The following is a 16,940-nucleotide window of genomic DNA, read 5'->3' on the forward strand; positions in this document are numbered from 1 at the left end:
GCCGGGTGGCAAAGGTGAGCCCGAGGGAGGAGTCTGATGGAATCAGCTGAGGTGGTTTTCCAGTGTTTGTGGTGATCTCCTCCCAGCCATAAGGGGCAGCAGAAGGTGGCACAAATGCCCTTGTTTGAGAGTTTAAGAGCTGGGCAATGCAGTCTGGTGACATGAGCCAATCAGAGGTGAGAGATGATGTTTCCATACTGAATGAGGCATGATGTGGGGCTGGGGCAGGGCCTTTGAAAGTGAAGACCCTGCCACAAGATGCTGATACATATGACAATTGGGCACTTTTAATTAGCACGGCTTGCCAATTAAAGCACATCCACCCTCCCCCTGCCTCCCAGAACATGTTTGTAAACACCCTAAAATGAAAAAAACCTTCCTTATGCAGGGTGAGGATGTTGCCCAGAGAAAATGAAGAGTATGCATGGAATTATAACAATTTAAACCTAAGTCAAAGTGTGCAGCTCAGCTTTTTGTAGGATGTGAAAAAAATGCATGGGAAGTAGGTAAACCACTTGTGTATCGGCCTCTGAGATGAAGTATGTTTACCTTTCTCTCATTTTCTAACATGGAGGGGTAAACAGACTCATGGCCTTTGATAGCCCGACTGCAAGAAGTAATTCCATCAGGAAATCCAATGTTACATAAGGTGCTGTTACATTGAAAAGAGAGGGGGGAGAGGAGATTAAACCAACCTATTTTTAAAGCCACCAGCACTGGTTTAGGACACAGGCTCTTATTATAAGCTTCATGTGGGGTAAATTCATGTTTTGCAGAGTTTAGCAAAATGTGTCATTGGAGACTTCCTAGAACAATCTGAGTAATAATCTGCCCAACCTTCCTAGATGCATGACTGCTAGACAATTTCCAGTGTTGACAGCTACTGCTAATGCTCTCCTGAAAATACATTGAGTTATTTGCTCCTGTGTGAAGGAAACAGGCAGGGAATTCTGAATATTTTTTGTTTGATCAAATGTCAATTTTGTAAGGATTCTAGCACCTCAAGACTGCAAAAGACAGAGAATATATAACCCCAGGTTTGGAGAATTGATGGAGGAGGAGGAGGAGGAAGGGCAGAGGTCGTTTTGTTTTATGGGTTTTTTAAATCTCACAGTAGCCCTTTTATACAATTAGCTACCTTAAATTAATAAGAGTTACTAAATAATTAAATTACACTACGTGCTGAACCAAGTTGCGTTCAAGCAACCATTTAAGAGCTGCCTATTTATTTTGTCAATCCCTGCACAAAGTAATTAATCATTTACAATGATTTTTAAGTATTTAAGAGCCAAGTAAGTGGGTGCTGCTGCTATTTAAGCATTATTCATGGGGCTGCACTAGGGCTTTGCTGTGCTAATTTCCTGCTTGAAGGGATGATGTAGCCATGGGAAGAGACTGAAAAAGGCCACTCTTCTCTGCCTCTCACATTTGATGAGGTTATCCCATCTGTGTTATAGCCATTTTCTGCAGTTTGACTAATGCACAGTCTGGCCATTAAACTCTGAAATAAAGAAACCCCCAAAAGGTATCCCTGTGGTGATGCTGACTTGCTATATGACCTTGCTATGTGACTTCTCTATGGGCCTTCCTTTCTCTATCAGTGAGATGGGGAAAATTAGTTAAATTAGTTGATTAGTTAATCCTTGGCTGGGAGAGAGGATAGACAGGCACAGCATTTGGCTATTAATTATTAGCATGAAGTATGTGAGAAATGCTCTCCCTCAAGGTTAGCCTGTATAAGAAAAATAGGATCCCCCTTCCCCCCCAAAGAAAAAAAACAAAAACAAGAAACCCCACGAGCACTATTTGCAGTGGGGGTGGTTTCACCTGCTTCTGGTGTAACTTAGCTCCTGATGTGTTTATTTTTTGGTACTGAAAGAGAGAAACGCACCAGATTTCACTGCAGCTGACGAAATTTGACAGCTCCCTGCATCTTTCTGCATTATTTAAATGTCATCTGTTTTTGTACAGTTAGAAACCTTCTGAAAGATCCTGTGTGGTTTCCCAAGGGGAGGAAATTATTAAAGCATTCTTGACTATAACAGGTTTTTCTATCCTATAAAGGAAAGGTGTGTCATAAGTGGGAGAAAAGAAGAATAAAAAAAGGTTCTCATTACAGATAATTTCTCTGAACGAGAATTTTGTTATAAATGGGTTTGAAAATGAAAAGTGTATAATGCAGGCAGTTGAGAGTTTCAAAAGCTTGGTAAAGGCAAAAGGAGGAGATGAAAGAGAAAGGTTTGCAGTAGAAAGTTGATGGCAAAACAGCCTTTTGTGGCCAAAGTATGGCCTGGAGACTGAGCACAGAGCTCTGCAAAGTGACTGCAGCCCTTCCCACATTGAGGCATTGTCTTGAAGAACAAGGGTTATGTCCACACAGTGCAAGGCACGGTACTCTGTTGCTGAGATATCAGACACGGCTGAGAAGAAGGATATTAGCCCAAGGGCAGTTATACTGCATCCAGTTCCAGAACAGTGCAGCCACAGCTAGGTCAGATGCGTCTGCATGACGCTGCCCCGTGCTGCGCAGACTCTGGTACATGAGCTAGAACGCTCATGGCTAGCTTGAGATCTCTCTGCACAGCAAGCACTGCGCCATGGTGGGCAGATGAGCCCCAAATGACTGCAGTGTGCTATGCAACAACCAGGTATACATCACGTCCTGTGAGCCTTATTAAAAAGACATGAGCAACTTCAGTCTGCTCTATGAAAACTGGTTGCAGCTTTAGGTCTCTTGGCAATAAACACTTTGGGGAGAGGATTATTTTTATCAGCATCTTACATGGTTAGTGTTAAACAACACAAGGTATGAAGGCACCCAGCTGGCTGCATAAGGCAGAGGTGAACCCTAGTCGTTAAGGCAGACATATATGCAACAGAAAGGCAGAGTGGCCGGCGAGGTCTCTGTGCCTGTGCCCACCTCTTCTTCAGGGCAAGAATCTCCGTGGGCTCTGGCTCAAGGATCTCGTAGGCCAAGTTAACGTCTTCCGTCTCCCGCAGCAGTGCATAGATGGGCTCAATCTGCTCGTTAAACCTTGCCACGAGGGTCCTCGCATCCTTTTTGGGCATCGCCGACTCATCCTCCTCCACCTCGGTCTGACAGAATGTACAGCGGAAAGTTCCTAAACAGAAAACAAGTTGCTAAGAGCTGGGAGGAAAGCAACAGGCCCAGCTCCTCAGACAGTGTTTTAAACAGAAATATCATGCTGTTCTTGGAGCCTGACACCAAATAGCTTTTCTCCCTATGACAATTCCCTTCCCACACATCACGTACTTGACTACTATTTTGCCCAGATAACAAAGCAAGCATTTCAGTGTCATCCAGTGATACCTAGTACAGGGTAGGGCTTCTCCCTCCATGCAGCCCCACAGGTGGAGGCCCCGCTGCTCAGACATCTCCCAGTCTCACACCTCCATCTCCTTGTCACACATTTTTAATTTAGCCTACGATTGCATAGCAAGAAACAATTTCACAGGCTATTTTTGGATGCTTGAACGTTTCCCATTTTAGGAGCCTGCAGTGTCTGTTTGAGAACGTGGCGCTACCTCTTTCTTTAAAATCTTGGGGTTGGGAGATGCTCCTTCTATACTACTGAAGACTTCAGCACTCACGCTGCTAAAACCACAACACACACCCCTCTCTCTTTTGGTACTCGTGGCTTTCTCCAGGCATTTTCTAGGCTTGGTCTCCAACCAAACACAGGAAATTTCCAAATGGAGAAGAGGGAAGGGGGGGGGGAGGAGAGAGAAGGGTGAGAGAGAGGGAAACTTTATTGTTTATAGTCACTTTATTGTTGCTTGACTAAAGAAAAAAAGAAACACACTGAACTATTGCATTCCAGTAAGCAGCTTTGTGTAGGTAGGACTCAATGAGCTAGGAAACTGTTTTATAGATCTCACTGAGATCTAACAAACCAGCCAAGCAGACAAGTAATTAAATTGGCTCAGCAACACTGAAGTTCTGGATGATCTATTTTTAAACTCTCACACTGTAGGGTTATGTGTTCAGTTTCATTTGTCCATCTGTGACTAAGAATTCAGGGAAGCACACAGGCAGAACTTCACTGTGTTCCAATACTGAAGGAACTGCAAAACACGTTAGCTTAATGTACACTTGCAATGATGCCTGGAAATCCAGGACATACTAAATCAGGGGTGTGCAATTATTTCAGCTGGAGGGCCACTCAGTGAGTTTTGGTGACCTGTCAAGGGCCACTTCCATCTCTCTTGCTCTCTCTCTTCTTTTCTCTCTCCCCCTCCAGAACCTGGTCAGAGCTATAGCTCAACAGGAGCCCTGATGCTCAGCTGTGGACCCAGATTGGGACTTCTGCCACAGTGGGCAGGTGGTGGCATCAGCTGTGGGCACCGTTAGCAGGTTCCAGAGCCCTGATGCAGAACTTGCCAGTGGTGTGCGCAGTGAACGTCACCACCCACCCGGTGCAGCAGAACCTCCTGCCTGGGTCCATAGCTGATGCTGCTGGCAGGTTCCATAGACTTCGTAGACCTTAGGGCTGAAAGGCACCTCATGAGATCATCAAGTCCAGCCCCCCTGCCATAAGCAGGAAGTCTGCTAGGGTCAAATGATCCTAGCAAGATAAACACCTAAACGCCTTTTGAATGAGTCCAGAGTAGGTGCCTGCACCACCTCTGGGGGGAGTCTATTCCAGACCCTGGATACTTGGACTGTAAATAAGTTTTTCCTGATATCCAGTCTAAACTAGCCTTCCAGGAGTTTGGGGCTGTTAGACCTTGTTATCTCTTGGGGAGCCGTGGTTAACCCAGGTCCTGATGTTCTTCCAGGTTGGGTCTCTAGGCAGGAGCCTTTGTTGTGCCAGGAGGGTGGCAGCATCAGTTGTTGACACTGCTGAAAGTTTCTGCGTAGGGGCTCCTGAACCTGCTGGCAGCATCCACAGCTGCTCCTGCTGCCCACCCACTGTGGCAGAAGCCCCCATCCATGTCCACAGCTGATGTCACTGCATCAAGAGCTGATGCTGCTGGGTGGAAACATCTCTGCTCACCAACCTGCCCACCCAGTACTATGGGGCAGCTGGAGCCACTGGCTACCAGTGGGCCAGATCCAGTGAGTTGGCAGCTGATCACCTGCAGGCTGGACTGAATTTTTTGGCAAGCTGTATCTGGCCCACAGGCTGAACTTTGCCTACCCCTGTTCTAAATGCTACATGGAGAAGGTGGCTCTGCTTGCTTGGAAACTGAATTCAGGGCTGGCAGAAGAGAACTATGGACTTCTCTTCCTATTAACTGACAGCATTACTTTGCCCCCTTACAAACATTTACAAAACCCTTGTAAAGACAGCAAATATTATTTCCATTTTACTAATAGGGAGCCTGAGGTTCAGAGACTGGAATTAACTTGCCCAAGGTTAAATTATCAGTGTAAGAGGCTGTACTGGAACTTGTACACCTCCTGGCCCCTGGGTTAATCTACCAGATTAAAGCACTTCCTATGTGAGGAATTCCCCTTTTGTTCCATTTTCCACTGGGAACTGGGGATACTAACCTGCCCGCATCACTGCAACGTCATGCTTAGGGCCCTCTTGCTCAGCGAACAACTTGCACCATCTTTAAGAGCTGTCTCATTTGTTGGCTTGGTGAGGTGCACTGGAAGTCAGTTCATTTCACAAGTGTGCTCCAAATCACTACATCACCACTGCAGTGTCCACACTCAGCCAAGGAGCGCATATGGTGGGAGGAAAGTTTTGAAGGGAGATGCATGGATGGGAGGGGGAATAAGAAATGCAGCAGTCTCTAGCAAAGAGTGCAGGGGCAGTCTCCTAAAGTCACCTAACTGCATGTGAACTGTTGTGCTCTCTCCTTCCAGTTAACAGACTCAGCATGGTGCAGGGGTGCTGTAACGGCTAGAAGGAACTGGCTTGCTGGTAGACTGTGCTGAAGAGAGATCCAAAAGTCAGGACTCCTGGGATTGCACACCTTGTAGAGATGCACAGATTCTTCTATGGGAGGTCCCTTTCACTCCTGATGTCTATGAATCTATGAAACTTGGGGCTTAGTTGCATCGTTTCTCTCTACCTCTGCTTCTTCACCTCCAATACATAGATAATGCTTACCTAACACTATGGCAGCTGGGAGGTTTAGATAGTGCTCAGAACACATACAAAAATAAGAATTACAGATTGCTACAGGAAGTTAGAATGCTTGGGATCTCACAAAAGCTTGTAAAGTTACTTTGTGCTTGCAAACTCTTCCTCCTCGTGCTACAAATCAAGATGACAGAAGTACCTCCACACACCCCAACCTGAGCTGGCAGGAGCAAGTGCCTTCAATGGAGGCTATGCAAAATGTTCAGTTTTTGTGTTAAAATCTCCCTGCTCCTTCCCCTGCAATGTTTCCTCACCAGAGAATAATTCCAATGGTGTTGGCATCCAAATCTAGATCTTCAGCTTGGGAGTTTCGTATCAGTATGAAATTTGGCAAAACAAGCTGCTCAGACTCTTTCTTACAAGGCTAATGTTGCCTGGGTGCAACAGCAACAACACTCAGAAGTGGTGATGGGAGAAGTCTGGGGTGAGCATACACACAACAGTCTGCCAGAGACCTTTTTTCATGCTGTAAAAAGGTGCCACCACTCATGTATAAACTGTACATTATATAATGTGCCAATCCAGTTAAGTTTTAAGTCATAACATTTGATCTCATTCACATTCTATCCCCAGGGCCAGCAGTACTTCCAAATTGACAGAACAACCCAAATAAGTCTAGAATAATTAGCACGTTTCAGGTCAGATGATGAAGTTATTGAATGAACAGTGGTGAATGGTGCGCCCTACAGAGGAAATCCTATGATACAGTGCTCAGGTGGCTCAGGTTTTTTGCACTTCCACGCCAGATCTCCCATGAGTCTTAAACAAAGATTAAAAACAGTCTGGACCGCTCCAATTCAAAGGACCTAAACATCACGAAGTTAATGCAGCTCTGAGTTAATGGAACACGTGAAGGTAAGTCTGATTTACTGCAACTTCTCCACCCCACGGCTCTTAATGAACAAACAATAAATGCCAATAGATGAGTTATGTCAGGAATCCAGGAGTGATTTATGTGCCAAGTTTCTGAAATAAATGCTCATGGTTCTTATGGTGAGGCAGCACATCACAAGAGGCACCCACATTCAGGACCAGATTTGAGGGGCTGGTTTTACTTGTTGCCTGTCAGGGCAAATCCTATACCAGTCTGCTAGGGACCATTTTTCCATACTGTAAACAGTGTCACCACACATATATAAACTGCACATTATACAATTTGTCAGTCCAGTTAACTTTTAAGTCAAAGTTTGATCTCATTCACATTCCATCTCCACATCCAACAGTACTTCCAAAATGGAAGTATGCCCTCAAGTACTTCCAAATCCCAAGTATGGCCTCACTTGGGTCCTCAAAGTCACATCAGGGGCCACCCAGAATCACAGCTTTAAGAAGCACATGACAACAACACTGATGTAGCAACTCTTTCCAATGTGCACAGCAATGTGTCATCACAGAGGACCTTGTCCCAACACACACACTTTGAACAGCGGCCATTCTCTATGTGATATCACCTGCTCCTCAAGCACATTGCACCATTAAGACTGCAGCGACAACATATATCTTCCTCCTACCCTGACACTGACATCATCTCTGACCAAGGGCACAAGTGCAGCTTTTGCACTCAGCAATCTTATGCAATCCAAGCTGGCCAGATGTCCTGAACCACAGGCAAAAAAGGCTGAGAGGTGACTCTTTTGGAACATGGAAACGTCAAATGGGAAACAGATACCCTCCCTCAGCTTCCTCCCAGACACAAGCATTGCACGATCCACATTGCCTGGTACTCCATGAGAATCTCTGGCCTGTGCTCTGTCTGTGCGTAAAAGGCACACCATCTGACAAAGACTGGCACAGGCATTGCTGAATGGGCAAAGGTGAACATGCTGGCGATTTCCCTCCCCAAATGTATGCTAAAATTAAGCTGCTGGTCAGGTTTTGGAGCATGCAGGCCTGAACACTTCGAAGTCATGTAAAATCTTGATGATGGGGTCTGAATAAGAGAGAAGGGTCAGCAGCCTCCTTGAGTTAGACAGGTGAGCATATGCATTACACAGACTGTAACTGTATGGGCACAGGCCTAGAACAAAGGCATAAGAAAAATTAAGACTGCAAAAGGAAGTACTCAAAAGCAAGGGAACAGCAGATCTGGAAGATGCTCAGCATTGCTGCAAATCAGACCTCAGGGTGTTGAGACAGGTACATATACAGCCATCACCTGCAAACGGTTTGGTTTAAAAAATGACTCACCCATAAACTATGCAGTGGAGGTAGGGCTCAAATCCAGTGTTACAGGGCACTGTCTAGCTGGCTTGGCCCTATGACCTTGCTTTCTCTTCCTGCAGTGCTCTGTGTCTCATAAATCTTTTCTACTTTGGCAACAGACAAGGTGGAAGCTCTATGGAGCCCTCCCCCCTGCATTATACAACCCTGATTCATCTTTAGAGCAAGTCCAGCCTGTGTGGTAAATGAAGAAGGAGTCTTGTGGAAAAAAATAGAACATATCATATAATTAAAGGCCAAATTACAGGTTGCATAGGCAATTTGAATGCTGGCATTTCCTACCTTCTGAGTGTTTGACTTGACATTAAAAGAAAATTATTGAGGCTGCAGGGGGGTGGGATTGATTGGGTGGGATTAACTCCCTAAGGATTTTTAAAGGAAAGAGTGTGTGTGTGGTGGGGGGGGAGAGACATTCAACCATGTGTCAGCCTGTTTACACCCACAACATTGCAACCTTGAGCTCCCCTACAGACCTCCACCACCACCTGATCTAATGGAGCAACTGACAGGATGACCACCTCTTACTTCTGCCTGGATCAGAGCTGGGGGAAGGACACATGGCCAGTGGGGTTATTCAATGACAGACTCTGGACTCCTGGCTTCCATTCAGGCCAATTCTGGAGAACGAGTAGTCGTGGGCACAGATTCTTCTACCTGTTCTCCCCAAGCTTGGCCTTGCCCATCATAGCCTCTCCAATCTGTCCCTGCTCTAATCTTCATGCCTCAGCCTTCTCATTGTAACTCGTGTCCTTGCCCAGGATCTGATAGACTCATCTCTTTGGAATCCCAGTTCCACCCCAAGTTTTCTTCCCCACCCAGTCTCAGTCTCCCCACTCCAACCCTTACATTTAACTGCATTACATTTAAAGCCCTAGCCATTTCCCTTCACACTGTCTCTTTTGTTACACCAGGATATGGGTAACCAGGTCTGGGGCCACTCAGGAATCAAGGCACTGACTAGGGCTGGGATAGGTAAGCAGAATCTGAGGCTGGACTGAGTCAGGAAGCCAGGTGGTCAGTCCAACAGTGAAGTCCAGGGCAGATCTGAGTCAAGAAGCTGGGAGATCAGGCAGAGTGAAGTTAAGGAGCAAGCCACAGGGAACAGCAAACCTGGGTCAGGTTCAGCCCTGTTGCCTGGACACTTCCTATTCCAGGTCAGGGGTTTATATGTGGGGAGTGAAGGGTTAGTTGACCCCAGCCAGTCACTCCAAAGATAGGGAGTGGGTGGAGGGTCAGGCCCTACTGGAGACCTCACACCAGCTTTGACCAGTCTGGGGGGCTGGCTATGGGTGGCAGGCCACGGTAAGCAGCTGAGCTGTCAAGCCAAGGCCCCATGTTTGAGGCTGTGGCCTGACACCCTAACCCTCAGGTCTCAACCTTTCACAGTTTGCCTCCCTCCTTGGGCTCCAGTCTCAGTTTCTCACATGCCACCAAATCTCCATGTTTAGCGTATTCTCCCTGGCCTCTGCTCCGTTTCATCTCCTCTGCATTTGTGAAGGTTTTTGCTCCATCAGCAAAGGGAGGATCGAGTTTGGCACAAATTCAGTCCCAGCTCTTCCCTCAAGCTGCAGAACCCAACAAAGTCATCAGCAACCCTGAGCTGCAACTATAGGGAAAGCCCCACTCAATCAGCGCTGGTCCCATGTCCCACAAGGACAGAAGTTGCAGGGAACTGAGCTGCAAAAACCAAAAGCCTCGACCAAGCATGTGAGAACAGCACATTTTCAGAAGCTGACAGCCTCACTAAATTTGGGTGTATTTCATGGAAACAGCAGAAAGCATGTCCTTGATACTGAGGTAAACCACTCCGCCAAATTTCAATTCCCTGCTTCAAAGCACAGGGGTTTTAGATCTGCTCACAAGACAGGCCACCAGAATCTTTTAACCTGGACAAAGGGATGTAATTTCCTCTTACCCTCATTCTTGGGAAAGGACAAATGGCTCCAGCTGGATTTCTCTAAAACAAGTCAGCCAAAGGTAGACGTCCAGAATTGAAAATTTCAGTCCAAACGTCTGACAAAGTTGTAAGCAATAGAAAACAGAATCTGATCAACTTCCTTAACAGGAGAGCTACCAGCACTACCTATAATTAACTTCTTGGCATTTCTCATTGATTTCCAAGATTTAGAGGACCATTTCCCATAGCACCAAATGGCATCTCCCTCCTGACTCATTGAAAATGGGCATTTTGGCTCAGCCAGTCGTAATACATGCTAGGTCAGTACTTGCCCATGATGCACCGCAGTCCAGGGCAGTAAATGGTAGGGATCTGGGAACTGGCAGCTAAGACCGCTGGTTCTATTTCCATCTCTGAAACCTGCTTGCTATGTTCGTTTAATTTCTTCAAGGACACATGTCTCAGCCTGGCTTGGAGGGACCACCTGCATGTTTGTAAGCAGTATATCTTTTGGCTTCTCCATTAAAACTGCTGACAAAAGGGGCCAATTACTGATCACTGTTTTGAGGAAAGGAAAAACACTTGCCTACTAGAAACTGGATAAAGGGAAACAGGTTATAGGGAGACCAGCATCCACAGCAGTACAGCCAAGATGAAAACTCAGGAGTTCCTTTCTTGATCTGGACCATTCTGCACCCTGTGGGCAACCCCTCAAGCACCTTGAAGAAAAAGCACTACAGTAAGTCAAGATGCCCCATTTCAGGCGCTTGGCCTGAGAAACAATGGTCTCTACTCCTTTATATGGTAGAGTTTACACTCCTTATTTGCTGTGCACCCCATGCCCCAGACACATTTGCATTCCCTATTTCACTTTAAAACCCACATTTCTGAATGCAAAAGAGAAAATATGCCAGGACCTTACTTTTTTTTTCCCAATCACAATCACCATCATGGCTACAAAAATATTCCATTTTATTCCAGCATATGCCTTTAAAAAAAAAAAAAAGAGCAAAAAACAAACTGCAGGGAGCACTCTGTTACATAAACCCCAATAATGCCACATCTCATCTTTCCAAGGTAGGGCTCATGGGCCACTAGATCTCAAACTCTTGAGGACATCCCACTGCCCACAACTGACTACAATACCAGCTTTTGAAAAGTGATACAGGAAGAAAATGTTGGCCTGGGGCTCTAGAAAGTCATTCAATGGGTGCATTACTGTTACAACTCTCTGCAGTGCAGGCACAGACCCCAGCAGGTTCACAAGAAAAGTTAGCATTTAGGGAACACTGTGCCATGCAAAATCCTGCCTGAAACAAGAGCCACCTTGCAAGTCTCACCTAAAATGCACCAGATTTCATCTTGACACTTTAAAGTCCTTGTTTTCGGTTTCTCACCCTTGACCAGAGTGAATCTTGCCAGAGCCAAGACACGTGACATTGGTTGAAGACAGTGACAGAGAGAGGCCAGCATAGGCAGGTGACATCTGAAAATGGGAAGGTGAAAACTGCCCATAAATGTGCTGGTCAGAACAGAGTGTGGAAAACATGGTGGATTTAGTTCCAAACAGCATATGTAGTGCCTGCTTTTTTGGAGCCGCTGCTGGGCCATACACATCGAGGAAGCTTGCATATTAGCTCTAAGCTGCTACAGCAGTAAGCAAGAGTGCTACAAGCAGCCACAATACTCCTCCTGTCCCTGCTCCTCCCACCACTCTACCAAAGCAGCCAATACTTATTCTTCCTCCTAAGCAGGTACCATCAGATACAGGTGACACATTTAAAAATTACAGGAGAGGCTGGCAGAGCAGACCGTTATCAAGATTCTCGAACCACCTTCTGATTTCTGCAGCAGATATGACAGGGCGCCAACAGACAACAACCTCCTTTCACTGCACAACCTCATCCCCCAAAGCAGAATGGTCCTGTGCCCTTTAGGAAGCAGGATTCCATGGACAAAATGGCATGTGATTAAGGTAATCACTTGCCTATATTACAGATGATATCCATAAAGGGAGCCAAATTAAGGCTGTATCTCCTAACATTTGAACACTTAACTTTGCATTCTTAATGTCCTTTTAATATATATATTTTGCTGTGTAATATAGACTTAGAATACAGAATTGCCCAGTAGGGATTAAACCTTTCATTTAGGACTCAAGCCAGGATTCCAACCAGGTGCATTAATCTATTGCATTACCAAGCCACTATTATTCCGAAATCTATGTAACAGATACTGTATTTAAGGGTGTTTATTCAGTAGAACTATTTCTGACTTGGATGAGGTAATTCTGCCAAAAGTGCATGTTCAGGAGGCACCACAATTGGGGAGGCTTGAAACAACAATCCCAAATGCGTGCAAAGCTAGCAAAATGTGCCCTCTATTCTTTTAAATGCAGCTTGTTTTAAACATAAATAACATGGCAATACAAATAGATAAAGAGGTAACCCCCCCACAACCTGCAGTATTAGCAAAACATGGTGAAAAGGTTACTTTTAATTGCTGTTAATCAGAGACTCACTCCAATCAGAGAACTTTCACTGAACCAGTACATATGCTCATGTATTATTTATTCTCGCTGAGAGTAATGTGTACGTCTATAAAGGCTGAAGGACTGGCAGTTCTAGAAACAGAAGGTCCCCACTAAGGCACAGTTCAGCACATGTGATTGAAGTAACCCTTTTCCCCCCCCAATTCTTAAAGCATCTTTAAAATAGCAAAGAACACAAAGAACTATAAACGGTCCCCCCCGCCATTCCCCCCGAGGAACCCAAACTGCTTGTGAGTACATATCTCTGTTTCATGGGTAGGATTTTACCCAAGGATTTTAAATGACTAATTCAAGGCTACACTATAAAGTTAACAGCAGAAGCTTACAATTCCTATGCTTTATGCCCATTTCCCAAGGACACTGCCTTTGTTGCTGGATACAGCTCTTAGAACCCCACCGTTAGGATGGAGAGCAGGAGATCCCAGCCTCAACACACCGGCGAGGCTCCTGGTGGTCATCAAGAGTTTCCATCTTCCACCAGATGGCCCAAAGATGCCAACTACAATTAGAAAACCTTCCCTTTCAAATTCAATACAGAACTGATGCAAGGGAACTAAAGCTCCCAAAAGGATGAGCTTTCAGCAGAGATCCACTTGGGCTTCCAACAGAAAACAATGTGGATTACTAAAAACAAATGCAATTCCCTCATTATAATAAACTCCAGTCAAAAGAAGGGTTTCACAGGGGAAACACTATGGATGTGGAGAGGATTTGCATGAAACCCAAAGCTGCATCTACACACTAAGAATCTATTTAAGAACAAAAGAGTGAGGATAAAATGTTCAAACCATGGTCCCATGGTACCCCTCTGAAAGGCTAACAGACCAATGTCAAAAGCCTCTATCCCTACACTGGTGCTTTAGTGAGTGGCTGGAAGTCAGGCTGCAGCTGCTGGCAACAGGAGGAGCAAAAATGAGAAAAGCAAGGCAACAAAATCCAAAATAATGCCTTGTTTATTATAACCTGTTTACTGGCATTTCAGGATTGGCCAATACAAAAAAAAAGAAAAACTTCCTGTTCTTCAACCTCACAATAGTCAAAGTGCAAAGTTCTACTCTCTAAAAAGCTCAGTCCTCAAGGATAGACAAGAAACAGGCTATTCTTCCCATTTTAGAAGCAGCTTTGACCAGTTCTTAGGAAGAACTATGTGGGTTCTTTTAATCAGTGGTCACCTGAAGATTAAGAAATACCATTCCCAGAATAGACATGTGCTATTCTGTCTCTTCAGTACTGAAATATACCAGTGGCAAGTCTCACCTGACATCCTCTTTCTCAGATGCACCAGCTCAGACTGGTGGGTCATTTGTCTATTCCAGATGTTTCAAAAAGTGACTTTAAAAGGCCTGCAATGCAGTCAATGTATGCAATACAGCATCAGAAGCGGACATTTCTCTTCGATCATGCTGGAGTGTTCAGTTTATATTTGGAAATACTAAGGAGGATATTACTTGCTTTTATTTTTCTAGTGAAGCTCCAGTGTCTAATCTTAGTCACACAAAAAACCTGACCTTTTTCTGAAACGTATTTTATGATATCCTTTTGGGAGGAAATCCTGCAAATTACCAATGCATTATAATCATAGGTACTTTTAAAGCTAGAATTAGCTACTTTTTAAATCAGGTGCAACTTTATTTTTGTATTCTGTAAGAGGGTAAATGCAAACCTCTAAAACAGCCTCCTCTATACTTTTATGTGAACATATCACTGCTCATTTTCCTTTCCGGTTAATACTAGGACTCTTTAAATATTTCTTCATAAAGAAATCCTTCCTCTTCCCTTACTCATACACATTTGTTCCCTGTCCCTTCACCCTTAACACTCCTGGTATCTTTTGCTTGAAATGACTAGATCTGCTGTGTGAGGCCCCCTAAAAAACACTCAAAGACAGACAGACAAAAAAAAAGCATACCCATGGACCAGCAAAGCCCTGAAAGCAGGCCAAAGGGCCAACTGATATCTTTTTGCATGCATGGTCAACAAGAACAAGAGTAATTTGGGAACCACATTGAAAATGCAGGCAGTGAGCCATATCAGACAGGCAGAGACCGGTAGCACTGACCCCTCCCCACCTTCTCTCATGAAGTGGAGCAGAAAATGGGAACAGATGGAAAGCAAGAGTCCAAAGAACAGATCTGAGTTCCAAACTGCAGGAAGATGCCAGAATGGCTATACAGGGATTGGAGTTTCAGAATGATGCAGTCACTACAGGCTTTGTCTCCAGAACAGAAATGGAGGAAGGAAACTCACTCATTCAAAGGCAATGAAGTGAAGAGAAAAGACAAAAGGGATAGAGCTTGAGGAAAGAAGGACAGGCAGCTGGTGCTGCTACTCACAATCTGAACCCAGTTCATGATTCTGGGGAGAAGTTCTAAAAAAAAAGGCTGGGATCAAGCTATAAGAGGTGACCAGGGCAGAGGTGGTCAGTCTAAAAAGATCAGGCCTGGTCAAGAGTTTACTATGATGGAAGCCAAGGTCAGGGCTGGGTATCAGTCCAAGTCTAAAGTATCAAGCTGATGGTTGAGATGAAGTTGAGGCCAGGGCAAGCAATTGATCAGGGCCAGGAGATCCAAGACAAGAATTAGAGCAAACAGGAGCAGGCACAAACAGGAGGGTCCAAGACCCAGATCACCCAGTCTTCCAAAGGAAACCTCATGGGAAGGCCCAAGCTGAGTAGGGTCTGGTGTTTAGTCTGCTGTCTGGTAGTGCTGTGGCCTTGGTATCTGCCTGTGAGCAAAGATCTGGGTTTGAATCCCAGAAGCCCTTACGCACGCTCTGTGCACATCTCCCTGCACTGTCTTAGCAAAGAAGCAGCTGTGGAGTTTTAGCTTAGATGTGCTCATGGAGTTTATTGACTTTTAGTGCAAGACTATGAGAGGAGTCTAGGGACTCAAGCAGAAGAAAGGAAAAGGGCTGATGTATATTAAGAGGTAACCTTGCCTCTTTTTACCAGCCCCAGAAGCCAAAACTGGGATCTCCCTAGTTTGAAAGGGGATGCTGAATCCAGTTCTCACTCATCTTGCACAAAGAAAATCCCTTTGCACTTAGGGACCAGCTCTCCTTCCTTGACAATTTCTATCGCATCACCTTCCTGGATAAAAAGTAGTCAGGTGAACAAACAGAAGGAAGTGCACTGTATGCCAGGCTCTGCAATAAGATTTGCTCAGAAGACAAAAAGCATGAGAGTAATGACTCCCATCTTCACAAATGTCCTCTCAGGCAGAGGATTTCTGGTATGCCAGTGGGGCATTCTCCACAGTGAGTAAGAAAACCAAGTAATTAAGAGGTTACACTGTATAGGGTGAAATAAGGTAATGAAGAGTTGCACAGGATCAGATCAGCTGATTGTAACCTTACAGTCCTCTCTCAAACCCCTATTTAGCAAAGACCATTTGGAGTAAAAGTGTTGAAACAGTGTAATCTACTCTCCTCCTTGCACTCATGCTCTCTCTCTCTCCAGCAGAAACTGGCACACAGCATCAGGTTATTCTACACATACCCACAATGTCCCCTCCACACGAAGAGCTCCCCCTACACTTCACAGAGGTGTGAAGACTGCAATGGGGATCTTTCCAAGGCAATATAGCATGAGGGATAAACCACACTTTCAGGAAGTCATGATACTAGGGTTTAGGAGACACTGACCACACTCCCCAAGACAAGGTCTGAATATCAACTCCAAGCACACTGAGAGACCCAAGACTGACCCTTGAGGAGCACAAGTCAGGCTTTAAAGTGTGCCTTCTCTTCCCCTGCATTGAAGTTCAGTGAACCCTTCTCATAAAATTACAGCCAGAGTTTTTTGTAGTGCAGAGGGAAGGCTGCCATGCAAGTACTCTGTATCATTTAATTCTTTAAGAAGCCGTTATATATTATGGTCCTGGCCAGGTTACAATGTCCTGACTTCTGGATTGAGTCTGTTCCCTTCTCCTGAAAAATACTGAGGATTCTCCCTCTATTTGCTATGAAAGTTAACTTCCTACTCCTACTGAATGTAAAGAGGTGGTTAGCCATCTTACCCTGAAATCAGGGCACAGTGGTACCTTAGAGACTAACTGGTTCAGAGAGGGATGAGCTTTCACAGACTTTCTTCTTTGCCTCTGACTTCATTAAGCCCTTTATCAAAACCTTCCTGAGGCAGTCTTCCCTTCTGAAG

General features: G+C 45.0%; 1 protein-coding gene across 2 annotated transcripts in view; it reads right to left on the bottom strand.

The window, feature by feature from the left end:
- The window catches only part of GTF2E1 (general transcription factor IIE subunit 1), a 99,523-nt gene that overhangs the window by 12,213 nt on the left and 70,370 nt on the right, over nucleotides 1-16,940 (bottom strand). For both annotated transcript variants that reach the window (XM_019548706.1, XM_019548705.1), the window contains exon 3: nucleotides 2,921-3,122. In XM_019548706.1, coding sequence (XP_019404251.1) covers nucleotides 2,921-3,122 — 202 coding nt within the window. The remainder of the gene's footprint in view (nucleotides 1-2,920; nucleotides 3,123-16,940) is intronic.

The sequence above is a fragment of the Crocodylus porosus genome, unplaced genomic scaffold (assembly GCF_001723895.1).
Source record: "Crocodylus porosus isolate Cpor-Errol unplaced genomic scaffold, CroPor_comp1, whole genome shotgun sequence".
Lineage (NCBI taxonomy): Eukaryota > Metazoa > Chordata > Crocodylia > Crocodylidae > Crocodylus > Crocodylus porosus.